This window comes from Alexandromys fortis, unplaced genomic scaffold (genome assembly GCF_014885135.2).
Source record: "Alexandromys fortis isolate MF-2015 unplaced genomic scaffold, M_Fortis_MF-2015_v1.1 scaffold_284, whole genome shotgun sequence".
NCBI classification, from domain to species: Eukaryota; Metazoa; Chordata; class Mammalia; order Rodentia; family Cricetidae; genus Alexandromys; species Alexandromys fortis.
Genome location: NW_026068160.1, coordinates 208479 through 224231, shown reverse-complemented (window position 1 = coordinate 224231; position 15753 = coordinate 208479). Strand labels below are relative to the sequence as shown.

Here is a 15753-nt window from a genome sequence, read left to right as displayed (position 1 = left end):
TGGGTGGGTGAGTGGGTGGGTGGATGGATGGGTGGGTGGGTGGGTTGATGGATGGATGGATGGATAGGTGGGTGGATGGGTGGGTGGATGGATGGGTGGGTTAGTGGGTGGGTGGATGGATGGGTGGGTGGGTGGGTGGATGGATGGAAGGATGGATGGGTTGATAGGTGGGGTATGGATGGATGGATGAGCAGATGGGTGTGTGGGTAAATGGGTGTAAATGTGAAACCTGGTGATGAGGAGGAGGATGGTGCCAGCACATGGTTGAGTGACTGGAAGGATGTGTTAAGTGAATTTGTCCTCTGGGCTCCTCCTCATTCCTGGTATCCTGTGTCTCTGATGCAGAACCTGTTCCACTTTGTGACGGATGTGCAGAACAATGGTGTGGTGAAGATCCCTGATGCCAAAGGTGACGATGCCTGGAAAGTTTACTATGATGAGACGGCCCAGGAGATCGTGGACGAGTTTGCCATGCGCTATGGCGTGGAGTCCATCTACCAAGCCATGACGTGAGGGCACAGTGGGTGGGCGGGTGTCTGGGGCGACACTGGAGATCTGGGGAGGGGAGTGTCTCGTATCTCTGGCAGTTATCAAGATGCCTCTATTGGAAGGGGTGGCCAGGGAGTCGGAGAGAGGTAGAGAGATGTGGTGCCCCAGGCAAACGGATGGAAAAGGGCCAGGAAAAGGGCCAGGAAATGGCCCATTCCTGAGGCATCAGCTCTTGGGACCGAAACAGAAGGATCAGGAACTCAGGGTCATTCATGGCTATCTATTGAGTTTTAATCCAGCCTGGGATATATGAGACCCTGTCTCAAAAGTTAAATTAAAAAACATGGAAGAAAGGGCACAGATATTACCTGGACTCTAAGGGCAGAGCCAGGCCAAGGGGAAGCTGTGGGAAGAGGAGCTGACTCCCAGGTGGTGTCTTGGAGTTCTAGGGACCCCACAGTCTTGGTTCCCAGACTCAGTGCATCCCGCTTTCACCTGCCAGCCACTTTGCCTGCCTCTCCTCCAAGTACATGTGCCCTGGGGTACCCGCTGTCATGAGCACCCTGCTTGCCAACATCAATGCCTACTACGCACACACTACCGCCTCCACCAACGTGTCTGCCTCCGACCGCTTCGCCGCCTCCAACTTTGGGGTCAGTCTCAGGGGCAGGGCTGGACACAATTCCTGTGTGCCTCTGCCCCGTGCTTATCTGCCTTAGAACCTCAGTGTGCCTGGCTGTGAGGATGGAATCAGACGGTAGGAGCGGGCGGAGTGCTTGTGCGTAGTGGGACAGTGGGAAGAGCGCCGTAGCTCAGTGCTTGCCTAGGATGGATGAGGCTCTGGTCTCCATCCCCAGCACCAGGCAAAGCGAGCATGGTGACATACCTGGTTGTCATCCCAGCTCTCAGGAGGCTGAGGCAGGAGGATTTCCAAGTCCAACTCAGCCTGGGACACAGGGACTTTGTGCCAAAAAACTAGAAAGAGGTGCTGGAGAAATGATTCAGCAGTTAAGAGCACTGGCTGCTCTTCTAGAGGCACGAGTTCAGCACCCACATGGTGACTCACAACAAATATGATGGGAGCTGATGCCCTCTTCTGCCACGCAGGCAAACATGCAGATAGAGCACTCATATACAAAATGAATCTTTAAAGAACAACCTAGAAGAAATGGGGTTTGGCTGGGTGGTGATGCACTCAGATTTTCAACCAATGTTCAGTGAGACCCGCAGCCCCACTTCCACTCTCCTTCATCTTCACTTAGAAAGAGCGCTTTGTGAAGCTTCTGGATCAGCTACACAACTCCCTGAGGATCGACCTGTCCATGTACCGGGTGAGAGGCTCTTGTGCCCAAGTCTTCCACCCCTGAAATTTGTATCCCTGGGAGGCAGTCACCCAGAGGAGAGGGCCTGGGGACCCAGTGCAGCCTGCACAAGCTCCTGTATCCCTATATGGACATCCCTGACCCAGTGTGCTGACACTGGGGGCTGTCACCGTGTCCCACTGTCCCTTGTCTCTCATCACACACCTGATGCCAACAGAACAACTTTCCAGCCAGCAGCCCCGAGCGGCTGCAGGACCTCAAGTCCACGGTGGACCTCCTCACCAGCATCACGTTCTTCCGGATGAAGGTGGGTGTCCCGCAGGCAGGCCCTCTCTGTCCTCACACAGCCTTGTGAAGAATCCTAGTGGTCTGTGCAGCTCTGGAGCTGCAAAGATTTATCCTGACCTCTCGGGAAGTCAAGCTATACTTAGAGCCGCAATAGGACAGTTCTGGAGGCTGGGGCCACAATAGGACAGCTCAGCCCTGGAGGGAAAGGTTCCTGACTTGTCCGGAAGCCAGATTACCTGAAGTTGGGGTGTGGTGGGGAACGGTGTCCCCACAGGATATAGCAATCCTGCTCCGCTGCTGGAGAGTGGCTACACAGCTGAGTTCTCTGCTCGCTTTAGAGAACGTCCTAGCCGAGCTATCGCTTCTTCAGCCTAAGATGTTACTTCTTTTGCTAACACTCTGCTAAAGGGGAAGCCCCTGAAGAAATGTAGCAACCTCTCCAGGCTCCAGTGAAAAGTTGTTACTTTTCCTGCTCAGCCTTGCTTAACCCTAAGGGAGCGTCCCCAAAGGTTCTTCTGTTCAGTTCTGCTCAGCCTTGCCCCTAAGGGAGCATCTCAGCAAGGTTTCCTGGTGAATGAAGACTGGAAGGAGTCCGGGAGAGCCGCTGCCTCTGCCAGGGTGGTCAAACACAACCTCCTACTGAACAGGCAGAGGGACTTATATAGGGCTTCTTAGGGTGGCGTTTTCCCAGGGAGAAGAGGCATTGATTAGGTTTCTTGTTCAGGGATTGGTTAGTTTAGTTGTTCAGGGGCAGAGATGGCTCTGATTTTAGGGCCAAGCCGTGTTTCTTTCACTGATCCCGTTTAGCCTGTTGTCTCTAATCTTAAGGCCAGGGCACATTTCTTTCACTGGCTCTAATTCTAGGGACAAAGTGTGTGTCTTTTTTGTTGTTGTTTGTTTTGTTTTGTTTTTCGAGACAGGGTTTCTCTGTAGCTTTTGGTTCCTGTCCTGGAACTAGCTCTTGTAGACCAGGCTGGCCTCGAACTCACAGAGATCCACCTGCCTCTGCCTCCCAAGTGCTGGGATTAAAGGCTTCAAAGTGTGTTTCTTTGGCACTGGTTTCAGACTCAGGACTAAAGTTCTGGGTTCAGGGATAAAGATGTTTCTTTCCCTGGCCCTTTTACCTACAGTTTGACTGTGGCCACTGCTACAATCTGTCCTTAAACACACAGTGGGGGCCAGCAGTATGGTGAGTGGACGCTGGCCACCAAGGCTGAGGACGTGAGTTCAGTTTCCTGGGTCCACAGGTGGAGGGTGAGAACTGACTCTCACAGGTTGTCCTCTGACCTGCACATGTATGTGCACACACCACACATACACACACACCACACTATAAACAGACCACACACACATATACACACACCACACACACATATACACACACACCACACATACTCACACATACCACACACACCACACACATATACACACCACACACACAGCACACATACTCACACATACCACACACACACCACACACACCACACACACCACACACACACCACACACACCATAAACACACTACACACACATATACACACCACACACACACCACACATACTCACACATACCACACACCACATACACCATAAACACACACTACACACATACACACACATATACACACACCACATACACACCACACACACATACCATACACCACACACCATGCACACCACACACACCACAAACACACACCACACACACCACATGCACACGACACACACCACACATACCACACACACCACATACCACGCACACCACACACATACATACACCACATACAACACACACACATACATGCTACACATACACATACAACACGCACACCACACACACACACACACACCTTTAACCGCAGCACTCAGGAAGCAGAGGCAGGGGATCTCTCGCAGGTGGAGGGCAGCGTGGTCTACAGATCAAGACAAATAAATCATAAACAGCTAGAACATTGTGGGAAAAACCACCAGGCAGTCAACACACAGCAACATCAGGATGTCGCTGTCCTGGCTGTCCTCACTGGGCCTGCCTCTGCCTTCAGGTTCAGGAGCTGCAGAGCCCCCCACGTGCCAGCCAGGTGGTGAAGGACTGCGTGAAGGCCTGCCTCAACTCTACCTACGAGTACATCTTCAACAACTGCCACGAGCTGTATGGGCGCGAGTACCAGACGGACCCGGTGAGGCCTGCATGGGTCACCTGCTCGGGTGTCAGGGACCACACTATTCTTAGGCCCTCGGGATTTTCTTCTGGGATTTGGGGTTAGGAGTCACATATCATGGAGTGGCCTGAATAAGAAAAAACGTGTTTGGTGCCCTCCAATTGAAGGCTTAGCACCGAGCACACAGTAGGCCCTCAAGAATGTGCTTGGTGAGTTTGGGTTAAAGCCTCAAGACTAGGAGAGCCTCCATTTGTGCAAGGTTCAGTGATCAGGGTCTGGAGAGATGAGCGCTCACTGCTCTTCCAGAGGACACAGCACCCACCCACCCACCCAGCCCTTGCATCCACTTCCAGCTCTACTCCTTGTCCCCTTGGGCACCCTACTGCACCGTGCACATACAGACAAGCAGACACCCACATAAAATAAAATATCTTTAAAAGAAAAGAGAAACTTGAGGGCTGGTAAGAGGGCTCCGAGGACGTAGCCTGGTTGCCTGCGGTGTGTCCCTGGGGCCCACATGGTAGAAGAAGCTGTCCTCTGACCTAGCATGCTGTAGGACACATGCCCACCCTGACACATACAAAAGTAAATAAGACATAAACCACAATGCTGACCGTCAGGTGTGGTGCTGCCTCCTCAGGCCTGGCCCTCAGGATGCTGAGACACGAGATGGACAGTTCCAGGCTAGCCTGGGCTACATCTCCAGCCTCTGTCTCAGGAAAGAAAAGGAAACAGCGGCTTAAGTTGAATTTCTTTTTAGTTTATTTGTTTGTTTGCAGTGAGGATCCTATGTAGCCCAGGTTGGCTTTGGCTGTAGTGGAGGATGACGGCCGCAGCCTCTAGGTCCAGCATGCACCAGCTGGCCCGCACTTGTTGCTTGCTTTCTTTGCAGCCTGAGGCAGCAGTCTGCCCTGGTCTCCCTGGCTCCCGCCCACACCAGCTTCTCAGCAGCGTCTCCTTTGCCCCTTTCAGGCCAAGAAGGGGGAGGTCCCCCCAGAGGAGCAGGGCCCCAGCATCAAGAACCTGGACTTCTGGTCCAAGCTGATCACACTCATCGTGTCCATCATCGAGGAGGATAAGAATTCCTACACGCCATGCCTCAACCAGTGAGCGCAAGCTGAGGCCATGTGTGGCCCTTCAGCAGTGTGTGACTGGGTCCTTGGTCCCAGAGTGACACTGGTCCCATTCTGACAGCTCAAAATGTGTGTGTGTGTGTGTGTGTGTGTGTGTGTGTGTGTGTGTGTGAGGGGCCCCATATGGCTTTCTTTTTACTTTTTTTTTTTAAACACAGGACTTTCTTTTTATTTGAAATGTCTTATTTATATTTTATGTGCATTGGTGTTTTGGCTGGATGTATGTCAGTGTGAGAGTGTTAGATTCCCTGGAACTGTTATTACCAACAGTTGTGAGCTCCACGTGGGAATTGAACTTAGGTCCTCTGGAAGAGCAGTCAGTGCTCTTAACCGCTGAGCCATCTCTCCAGTCCTCTTTTTGCTTTTTTATTTTGAGGTATGGTCTCCATAAAGCTGGCCTCACACTCACTGTGTAGCCCAGGTTGATCCCCGCCTGAGTCTCCTGAGAAGCCAAGAGGACAGGCCTGAGATGCAGGTCCTATGGAATTTAGTGTCTGATCACACAAACTTAACTGTATATGTGTTTATAGATGGGGTGTGAACTTCAACATTTTTTTAGTGAAAATTTTATTTGGGGCACTGGTAGCACACACCATAAATCCCAGCCTTTGGGAGGCAGAGGCAGCCTCTGGGAGTTCAAGGCCAGCCTGGTCTACAGAGATAGTTCTAGGACAGCCTGAACTGTTATACAATGAAACCCTGTCTCAAAAAAGCAAAAATATTTTCTTAAATTTTACTTTATTTTAACAAATATTGCCCTTTCATATGTTTGGGTGTTATGCCTGCGTGTTTGTGCCTGGTGTCCGTGGAGGCCAGAAGAGGGCATTAGATCTCAGGAACTGGAGTTAGAGATGATTGTGAGCTACTGGGGGTGGTGGGACTTGAACCTGGGTCCTGTGTGTATGTGTATCATAGTCACAGGGCATTGTGGGAGTCGGTTCTCTCCCTCCACCATGAGGACTCTGGGGACTGAACCCAGGTCTTCGGCTTAGTGACAAGTCCCTTTACCACGGAGCTGTCCCACTGGCCTAGAAATGAGTTTTGATTTAGAATGCTGTGGCTACATGCCCAGCAAACACATGTGGCCCAGCTGTCCATGAGGCTAGCAGGAGGATCTGGGTTCGAGTTTAAGGGTGGCCTTGGCAACGTGGAGGGACCATAAACAACAGATAAATCACACACAGTTTTGCACACACAGTGTGCAATGCACAGTGTTGTGCGCCGAGCAACTGTGTGGGAATGTGGGCACCATATGGAGCGGCGTGGCCTATGTGAGACATTTATCAAATAGCTAAAGGAGGTATCAAGTCTGTTTCTTCCAAACTGAGCACTGGAGTGGGGTGGGGAAAGGGTGGATGGGTAGGTGAGTGGGAGTGGGAATGATGGGTAGGTGAGTGGGGTGGGCAGGTGAGTGGGGGTGGGCAGGTGAGTGGGGGTGGGAATAATGGGTAGGTGAGTGGGGTGGGCAGGTGAGTGGGGGTGGGAATGATGGGTAGGTGAGTGGGTAGGTGGATGAGTCGTGAGCAGATAGATGGCTGACCCAATGGGCAGCTGAGCAGTATGAGAGAGAGGCAGGCAGATGCTTTGGTGAGCTGAGACCCTCTGACCTGCATCAGGAAGTCCAAGTGTTCCCTACCAGTTAGCTCAGGTTTCTCTGCCCTTTCCCAGGTTTCCGCAGGAACTGAATGTGGGAAAGATCAGCGCCGAGGTGATGTGGAGCCTGTTTGCTCAAGACATGAAGTACGCCATGGAGGGTGAGTCCGTGGGCCCAGGCTGGACCCTGGAGCCCTGCCTGGAGCCCCAGGCCTCTGGGCTGAGTCTCTGTCCCCCCCCCCCCCCCCAGAACATGACAAGCACAGGCTATGCAAGAGCGCAGACTACATGAACCTGCACTTCAAGGTCAAGTGGCTGTACAATGAGTACGTGACCGAACTGCCCGCCTTCAAAGACCGAGTGCCAGAGTACCCTGCGTAAGTGCCTAGGAGGGCCGGACCCCAGCTCCCTGTTTCTCAGGACAGTGAACCTGACACCCACTGCATGGGATGGTTCACGGATGGGGAAGAAGGAAGCCGCCATATTGAAACAAGCCATGACTGAAATGTTTTTTACTCTACAGAGGCTGAAAACTCCCTCTTCCCCTCCCCCTCTTCCTTCCTCCCCCTCCCCCTCCCCCTCTTCATTCCTTCCCCTCTCCCCCTTCCCTCCTTCCTCTCCCCCTCTTCCCTCCTCTTTCCCATCTTCCTCCCCCTTCAGAGTCATCCTTACATACATAGTAAGGTACATTTAAGGGTAGCTTGGGCTACATCAACCCCCTATTTAAATAACTATTAAAAAAAAACTTTAACCAAACTGAAATTACTGAAACCCAGTGAGGGTGGGAGTGGAAGCTGGGGACAGAATCCAGGGATTAAAGCCTGAACCTCATTACCACTTCAGAAGCAGAATCGGCAGCCAGCGGGTGGGGCAGGGCTGGCCATAGAGTCTGAGGGGTGTCCCAGATGAGCTGTTCTCTTCCAGGTGGTTCGAACCCTTCGTCATCCAATGGTTAGACGAGAATGAGGAGGTGTCCCGGGATTTCCTACATGGTGCGCTGGAGCGAGACAAGAAGGACGGGGTAAGGAGGCACTGGGTGGTGGCCCGCGGTTGATGGTGTCCATTGTCCATGTCTTGCTTGTGGGTGCCCTCCTCCGGGCATCCTCCAGCCAAGGCCTCCACCGTCCCGGGGCCCAGACCGCCCCGGAGTTGATGCGGTGGTCCAGCCTGTCCCTTCCTGTAGTTCCAGCAGACATCGGAGCATGCCCTGTTCTCCTGCTCCGTGGTGGACGTCTTCTCCCAGCTTAACCAGAGCTTCGAGATCATCAAAAAGCTGGAGTGTCCTGACCCCCAGATCGTGGGCCACTACATGAGGCGCTTCGCTAAGGTGCGCAGGATCGGTGGCGTTGCGGGTAGGGGCGGGGCTGGGGTGATGTGGAGGTGAGCCACGTCTAAAGTTAGGTTGCTCTCAGGGCTGTGGGAGAGGGAGACTGGCGCTGTTACGGAAGTTGAGGGGCGGGGCCAGTTTTGCAGGAAAGCTTGATTCAGTGTATACAGGGCTCCAGAGTCATCCCCAGCGCCACAAAAAAAGGAAAAACTAGGCAGGTGACAGAAGTTAATTGATAACTCTAGGGGAAACAAACAATCGAGGAGGAATACTGTGGGGCTCAGTGAGTGAAGGTGCCTGCCACCAGCGGAGCACCGGAGTCCTACCCCATCCCTCGGGTAGAGGGACTGGCTTCTACAAGTCTGTCCTACACAGGCACACATGATTACACACGTTCTCTCTCTCTCTCTCTCTCTCTCTCTCTCTCTCTCTCTCTCTCTCTCTCTCTCTCTCTCTCTCTCTCTCTCACTCACACACACACACACACACGTGCACGCACACACCTATGTTGGGGAGGTGAGAACTGAGAGGCTGGGCGTACAGCTCAGTGGTGGAGAACTTGGATAGTGTGTGTGAGGCCCAGGGCTCTAATTCCCAGCACTACACAAAGAAAAAAAAAAAAAAAAAAAAAAAAAAAAAAAAAAAAAAAAAAAAAAAAAAAAAAAAAAAAAAAAAAAAAAAAAAAAAAAAAAACAAAGCAATCATCAACCCAAGGAAATCAGAGAGTTGGGGAGGTGAGTGTTCCATTTTGGGCTAATGGACTTGGGGATCTCCAATGTCAGAGCCCCCATATGCAGAGCTGGCTTTGGGTGACTTTGACTGGATGGTCACTTAGCTGGGGATTAAAGGCTGGTGTCTGGATTCCACGTGGGATCAGGTCACGCTGGTGATCAGGAGATTAATACCTCGGTTGGTTCCTTCGAAGCCGAGCAGAGCTCATGAGCAGTGGTGGACCCTGTATTTAATACAGACCAGGGCAGCAAGGTCAGGAGTTTGAGGCCAATCTCAGTCACACAGCCAGACCTTGTCTCAAAAACAAAAACAAAAACAAACAAACAAAAAACCAAGCAAACAAACAAAAACAAACACCCAGGAGCTATTGCAGAGCAAACAAGCCCCTGGGGGAGGGGCTGTCCTCTGACAGGCTGTGCCACACCAAGTCACCACGTCTGCAGTAAATGTTGTTGGTGCCTGGTGACCAGGGTTCCCCAGACCACAGCCCCTCTCACCCGTGTCTGTGTCCTCAGACCATCAGCAACGTGCTTCTGCAGTACGCCGACATCATCTCCAAGGACTTCGCCTCCTACTGTTCCAAGGAGAAAGAGAAAGTGGTGACCGGGGACTCCTGCCCCATCCCGCCCTGCCCCAGCCCTCCTCACCCCACTCAGCTTCCCTTAGGGTCCAAGGGTCCCTTCCTACCCCAAGATATGACACAAGGTTTAGGGCACCAAATTCTGCTGAGGGACATAGACAAGTGTGCTTGAGTATGTTTGTGTGAACCTGCACAGTCTGTCTGGGCCTGATAGTGTGCGGTTTGGTGGTGGTGATTTGGTGGTTGGTAGTGTGCAGTTTGGTGGTGGTGATTTGGTGGTTGGATTTTTAAGACAAGCTCTCAAAATGGAGTCCAGGCTGGATTTGAGCTTCCCACATACCCCAGGTTAGCCTCAGTCTTGCTGTATAGGCCAATGTGGCCTCCAATTCACTGTGTAGCCCAGGCTGGCCCGGTCCTCTGTCCCCACCTTCTAAGAGCTGGGGTGACAACTGTGTCCCTCTGTTCCCACCTGTCTATCTGTGCTGAGGACTGGGTCGTGAATGGCTCATGTCTGTGTCTGAGCCTGTGAGTCTGGGGGAGTCCCGTGTGTGCCCGCGAGGGTGAGGACATGCTCCCCCATGTGTCACTGAGTGTTTTTAGTGGAGCCGTTAGGGTGTAACTAGATCAGCAGTGTCAGCAGAGGTAGGAGGGCCCTGAGGACTTCCCACTCCTCTGTGGTACCCACGCCCGGCATGTGTCCCAGGGTGATGCTCTTGTAGCCTCCCCGATCTCACCCAAGGGACCATACCCCAGCTCATGCATGTCCAGGGACCCCAGTTCCCTGATTCCCAGGAGGTGGTGGGGAGTCGCCAGCCTGATTCTCACTCTTCCCAGCCCTGCATCCTCATGAACAACACGCAGCAGCTGCGGGTCCAACTGGAGAAGATGTTTGAGGCGATGGGTGGGAAGGAGGTGAGTGATGGGGTGGGCTAGGACTGAGATCCTGGACAGCAGGCTTGGCTGCCTGTGCCTCAGTTTCCTTCCCAGCCCCTCAGACAACTTCCCAGGGACATGAGAAAGCAGGGATGCGTTAAGGCTCTTGCTCCCTCAGCTGGACGCCGAGGCCAGTGGCACCCTGAAGGACCTGCAGGTGAAACTCAACAGCGTCCTGGATGAGCTCAGCCACGTGTTCGCCACCAGGTGAGGGGCATCTCTGGGGTAGGAACCCATGAGCAGGGATGACCCCAAGCCTTGGGTGTCTTGTACTCATTTCATACCAGGGACAGAGTTAAGGCTCAGTCAGGGGAATTGGGAGTTCAGATCCAGCTTTCTCACAGCCTGGCTGTGAGGCTTGGGTGAATCGCTTACCAGTTTGGCCATAGTGGACAGCAGTGATGACATCACCAGCAGCTGGATGTCCACGTACAGGCATCTCGGGCGGGACAGCGTTATTGTGTGCCTTCACTCGGGTGCTGGGGACAGGGACCCAGGCCAGAGCCAGGTCGAGACCTCTTCACTGTGCCCACAGCTTCCAGCCGCACATCGAGGAGTGTGTCAAACAGATGGGTGACATCCTGAGCCAGGTAAAAGGCACAGGCAACGTGCCCGCCAGTGCCTGCAGCAGTGTGGCCCAGGATGCTGACAACGTGCTGCAGCCAATTATGGACCTGCTGGACAGCAAGTGAGGATGGAGCCAGGAGGGCTGGGGGGACAGACATGTGTATCTGTGAATAGCAAAGGCCTGTTGCCGCTCCCGTGGCTGGCACAAGATTGATGACATGAGGCAAGGCAGGCTGGCACAGAATACTTACCAGTGCTTAAAATACAGTGGACAGGTCCTTGTGTGTGAGGGACGGTGAGAGCTGTGTGTGTGTGAGGGACAGTGAGAGGTGTGTGTGTGTGAGGGACGGTGAGAGCTGTGTGTGTGTGAGGGACGGTGAGAGGTGTGTGTGTGTGTGTGTGAGGGACGGTGAGAGGTGTGTGTGTGTGTGAGGGACGGTGAGAGGTGTGTGTGTGTGAGGGACGGTGAGAGGTGTGTGTGTGTGTGAGGGACGGTGAGAGGTGTGTGTGTGTGTGAGGGACGGTGAGAGGTGTGTGTGTGGAGCACTGACAGTTGGGTGAGCTGTGAATAGTGCTGGTGGATTTGGGGCTGTGGTAGGTAGATTTGCTGGGAAATGTGTGCTGGCCACTGTCCCCTTCCTCCAGCCCACTAGTCATGTCATGAATTGTCTGGGCTTCACTTGGCTCACTTGCCCATCCTGTCTCTGTCCTTGGCCCTGACCCAAGCCCTCGTGTTATCTGATCTCCCGTCTCCCAGTGTTCCTCCATATTGGCATCCTGGCGTGTCTTCCTTCAACACTGCGTAGCCACCCCCTTCACCCTGACAGCCAGGCTTTCCCCCCAGACCCCTTCTGTCTCCTTTCCCGCCACATACACCATGCATGGTCCCCCTGCCAGGTCATGCCTGTGTGTGGAGGGAAGGGGCCTGGGTGGTCCTTCTCACTGACCCCAGCCTCACCCCCAGCCTCACCCTGTTTGCCAAAATCTGCGAGAAGACGGTTCTGAAGCGCGTGCTGAAGGAGCTGTGGAAGCTGGTGATGAACACCATGGAGAAGACCATCGTTCTGCCGCCACTCACAGACCAGACGGTGAGGCCCGCGCCCCGGAAAGTGCACCTCCGGGGGGGGGGGAGGGTAATGACACCAGGGATCAGTAGGGTCACTCAGGTGTGTCTTCCAGGGTGACATTAAGATGAAGGGCCCAGGGCTGGTGGCAGGATGCCCTAGGTGGGCTTACAGGGGGAGGAGGGTGGAGAGGCCTCAGCCAGTGCCTGTAGCTGGGAGCTGAGGACCCTCTGGGCAGGGCCAGGGCTGGGGGGTGTCAGTGCCTCAGTGTCCTCCCAACCACACTGGGCCCTCCCAGGGCCACTCACAGTGACTTATTCCCCTCTCCCCACCCTGCCCCCATTCCGGCTGGCAGATGATTGTAAGTAGAGAGCCGTTTGTCCATCTGTCTGTTCATCGTCGTCGGTCTTTCGCTGTGTGTCTGGACTGGGGCTACCCCCACCCTTCCAGTGCCCCTCCTCCCCTCATCCTGACTTTGTATCTGTGTGCTGGGGGGGTGGGCATTGAGAGGGGTGGGGCTGGGAGACCTCCCAGACTCAAAGCAGGGCTACATCCACATTGTCAGCCCACTCTGTCATGTCCAACCCTGTCCCTGTCCCTTAGATGGAAGCCACCCAGTCTCAGAAGCAGACAGAGGCAGGGGTGGGGTCTTCCCTTCTGCATGCAGTGTGCCCTCATGACTCCCCTAGTGCGCAACCACTAGCGCACACACCACTAGTGCACACTCCCCTAGTGCACACACTAGTGCTCACACCTGCACATCGGGAGGACCAGCTGGAGATGCAGCTGTCAGGCAGTCTGGGTGTCACTGCTTTGCCCAGACCATGGCCTGGGAAGTGGATCTTCTTACCAGGATTCCGAGCTGTGAGAGTGGCAGGGAGGGATGGAGGCCTCCAAATGCTCCCCAGTGACCTGTGCACCTCAGAAAACCCATCTTCCACGCCCTTTGTGGGTCAGGCTAGGCCACCGTGACATTTTACTTTGTCCCAAGCTCACCTTGCCAGTGGGCACGACTTGGGTCTCTGTAGCCACTTCGTAGCTTCACGCCGGTGCCCAGGTTACAGTTGTAGAAAGAGCATAAAGGAATACATGATACCGATGGCTTGTGGCAGGTCACCTTCACGGCAACCCTCTGAGGGAGGAGGTCTCAATCCAATCAATTTGATGAGGAAAACCAAGGCTGGGAGAGAGGCCACCTGGCTCAGGCCACAAGCATGTGCCAGAGATTTCTCGGATTTGGATCTGTCTCAGTGTGGAGTGGGGTGCTTCTGCTAACCTGGGATCCAGTGGGCTCCTTTGTACACCAAATGTAAATGGCTTATATTTTAACAGTGGCTTTTACCTTGGGCTTTCTCTGGTTCTGGCTCTCTTTTCTCCTGCTCCTCTTTCTCTCCCCTCCCCTCCCTTCCTTCATCTCTGTCCCCACTTTCCCTCCTTTCTCTCCCTCCTCTTCCCTGCTTCCCATCCTCTTCCACCTTCCTCCCTCTTTTTTTCTTCCCTCTTTCCTCTTCCTTGTTTTCTGGCTTCCTCCTCCCCCTTCCTGTTTAGTCCTCCCCTCCTCCCTTCCTTCTCCCTCAGGATCATACACCTTCTCTTCTTGTTCCTCCCCTTCTTCCCCTCTCTTAAGAGTGAGCTCCCATAGGTCCCCAGCTTTCCCCAATCCCTAGCCAGTGCTACCCCCAGTTCCCACATGGGTGAGTGTGATGTGCCTGGGTCCTGACCTCGCTGTGACATTGTCTCTGCAGGGCACCCTCTTGAGAAAACATGGCAAGGGCCTAGAAAAGGTAATGAGGGCCTTGGCTTGCCGGGGTCCTGGGTGTCCGGGTGAGAGTGCTCCTGCCGTTCATTCATGCAAAGGTCAGCTGAGGCCACGGTGGGAAGTGGCTCTTGATCTCGTCCTTAGGGACTGAGCTCAGATCATTCACCAGAGTCAGGGATGTGTGTACCCAACTCCAGGCTCAGGTTCTTGTTGCTTTAATGGATGTTTACTGTACAGAGGTGGGGCTGTGGGCAGCTGCTTGATTCTGCACTCGTACAGGATACGCCAGGCCTCTCTGTGCACTAAATGGGTGTTTGTGTTATGGCTGAGCATAGGGCATTCCCAGGCAGTTTTCTAGGGGCGCTGTACCCATGTAGCATCCATGTGGGGTGAGAGATGTGTGGATCTGAATGTGATCACGCAAAATGTGTGTTCTGGCCTGTGAGCCTCCTATACCTGGGATTTAATAATTCTTGATGGGTGTGAGTATCTGCAGAAGCTGTTTGCAGATCTAGAAAGTATTGGTGTGTGCATGCAAGTGCTTGACTCTGTGTGTGTGCGTGAGAGCATGTGTGTCTGTGTATGTGAGCATGTGTGTGTGTCTGTGTGTGCATGAAAGTGCTTGACTGTGTGTATGTGTGTATGTGCGAGCATGTGTGCCTGTGTGTGTGAGCATGTGTGTGTCTGTGTGTGCATGCAAGTGCTTGACTCTGTGTGTGTGTGTGCGAGCATGTGTGCCTGTGTGCGTGTGTATGTGAGCAAATGTGTGTGTGCATGCAAGTGCTTGACTGTGTGTGTGCATGTGTGCCTGTGTGCTTGTGTGTGTGAGCAAGTGCATGTGTCTCTATGTGTGCATGCATGTTTTTGACTGTGTGTGCACGCTTGTGTGAGCATATGTGTCTGTGTGTGCACCTTCGAACATGTATGTGTGAGTATATATGTGTCATGTGTCTGTGTGCATGCTTGTGTTTGACTGTGTGCATGTGTGTGAGCGTGTCTGCCTGTGTAAGCCTGTGTGTATGCGTCTGTCTGTGTGAGTATGTGTGTCTGTGTGTGCGTGTACACTGAAGGAGTTGTAGGTTTATCATGACATTTTCCTGTAGTTAGGCCTCCCCAGGAAAGGCTTGGTGCATGCGGGGTGTGTGCAGAGACCTGGAGCCTCCTTGACTCCTCCTCAAGTGCCACAGCACCCAAGGCTGGGGTTGCAGTTTCTAGGCCCCTGTATGCTGTGGTCAAGGAGCAAGTGCCTTAGCTGGGGAGAACTAGTATCTGCTTCAATAACTGGGAGGGAGCTCATGATGTGACTCTAGGGGGCAGGGAAGTCCCACTGAGTATCCTCCCAGCAGCCACCAGAACTCTGACCTCCGCCTGGTTCTCTCCACAGGGCAGGGTGAAACTGCCAAGCCACTCAGACGTAAGCGCGGCCTCTCACTGTCTGTCTGGCTCCCACCCCATCCTTCTCCTTCCCTGCCCCTTCCACTCTGTGGTCCGTGCCGTCGGGGCGTCCTGTGGCCCTGTCCGTTATTCTTCTTCCTCTGTCTGTCTGGCTTGCTTGTGGGTGGGGAGGGAAGGGCAGTAGGAGGCATGAAGGATGCTCAAGAGGGTCCCTGCTTCGCAGCGGAGCGCAGGTGGGTGCAACAGGGGAAATGAGGTAACTCCGGCTCCCGATCTCGGGGAGTCCTGAGGCCGTGGGGCTGATTCAAGGGGTGTGTGGTGCAGTGGAAGTCTTGATGAGCTTGCCGGCCCAGATTCTGGCTTCCATCCTGACCTGTGTGAGGTCTTGTCTTCCGTCCTGGAAGGACAGAATAG

The 15753-nt window shown here is 53.7% G+C and overlaps 1 protein-coding gene across 3 annotated transcripts in view; it reads left to right on the top strand.

Annotated features, from left to right (window-relative positions):
- Positions 1–15753, top strand: part of Unc13a (unc-13 homolog A) — a 47369-nt gene that overhangs the window by 21657 nt on the left and 9959 nt on the right. For 2 of the 3 annotated variants that reach the window (XR_007589473.1, XM_050127719.1), the window contains exons 19-35: positions 346–509; positions 992–1142; positions 1752–1820; positions 2029–2118; positions 4140–4274; positions 5229–5362; positions 7058–7143; positions 7233–7359; positions 7907–8003; positions 8166–8309; positions 9557–9640; positions 10456–10533; positions 10673–10761; positions 11090–11242; positions 12086–12209; positions 13931–13969; positions 15329–15358. Coding sequence is in view for 2 of the 3 variants with exons in the window: in XM_050127719.1 (XP_049983676.1) it covers positions 346–509; positions 992–1142; positions 1752–1820; positions 2029–2118; positions 4140–4274; positions 5229–5362; positions 7058–7143; positions 7233–7359; positions 7907–8003; positions 8166–8309; positions 9557–9640; positions 10456–10533; positions 10673–10761; positions 11090–11242; positions 12086–12209; positions 13931–13969; positions 15329–15358 (1794 nt within the window). In the remaining variant the exon portion in view is untranslated. The remainder of the gene's footprint in view (positions 1–345; positions 510–991; positions 1143–1751; positions 1821–2028; positions 2119–4139; positions 4275–5228; positions 5363–7057; positions 7144–7232; positions 7360–7906; positions 8004–8165; positions 8310–9556; positions 9641–10455; positions 10534–10672; positions 10762–11089; positions 11243–12085; positions 12210–13930; positions 13970–15328; positions 15359–15753) is intronic. The other variant, XM_050127720.1, reaches the window with a different exon arrangement.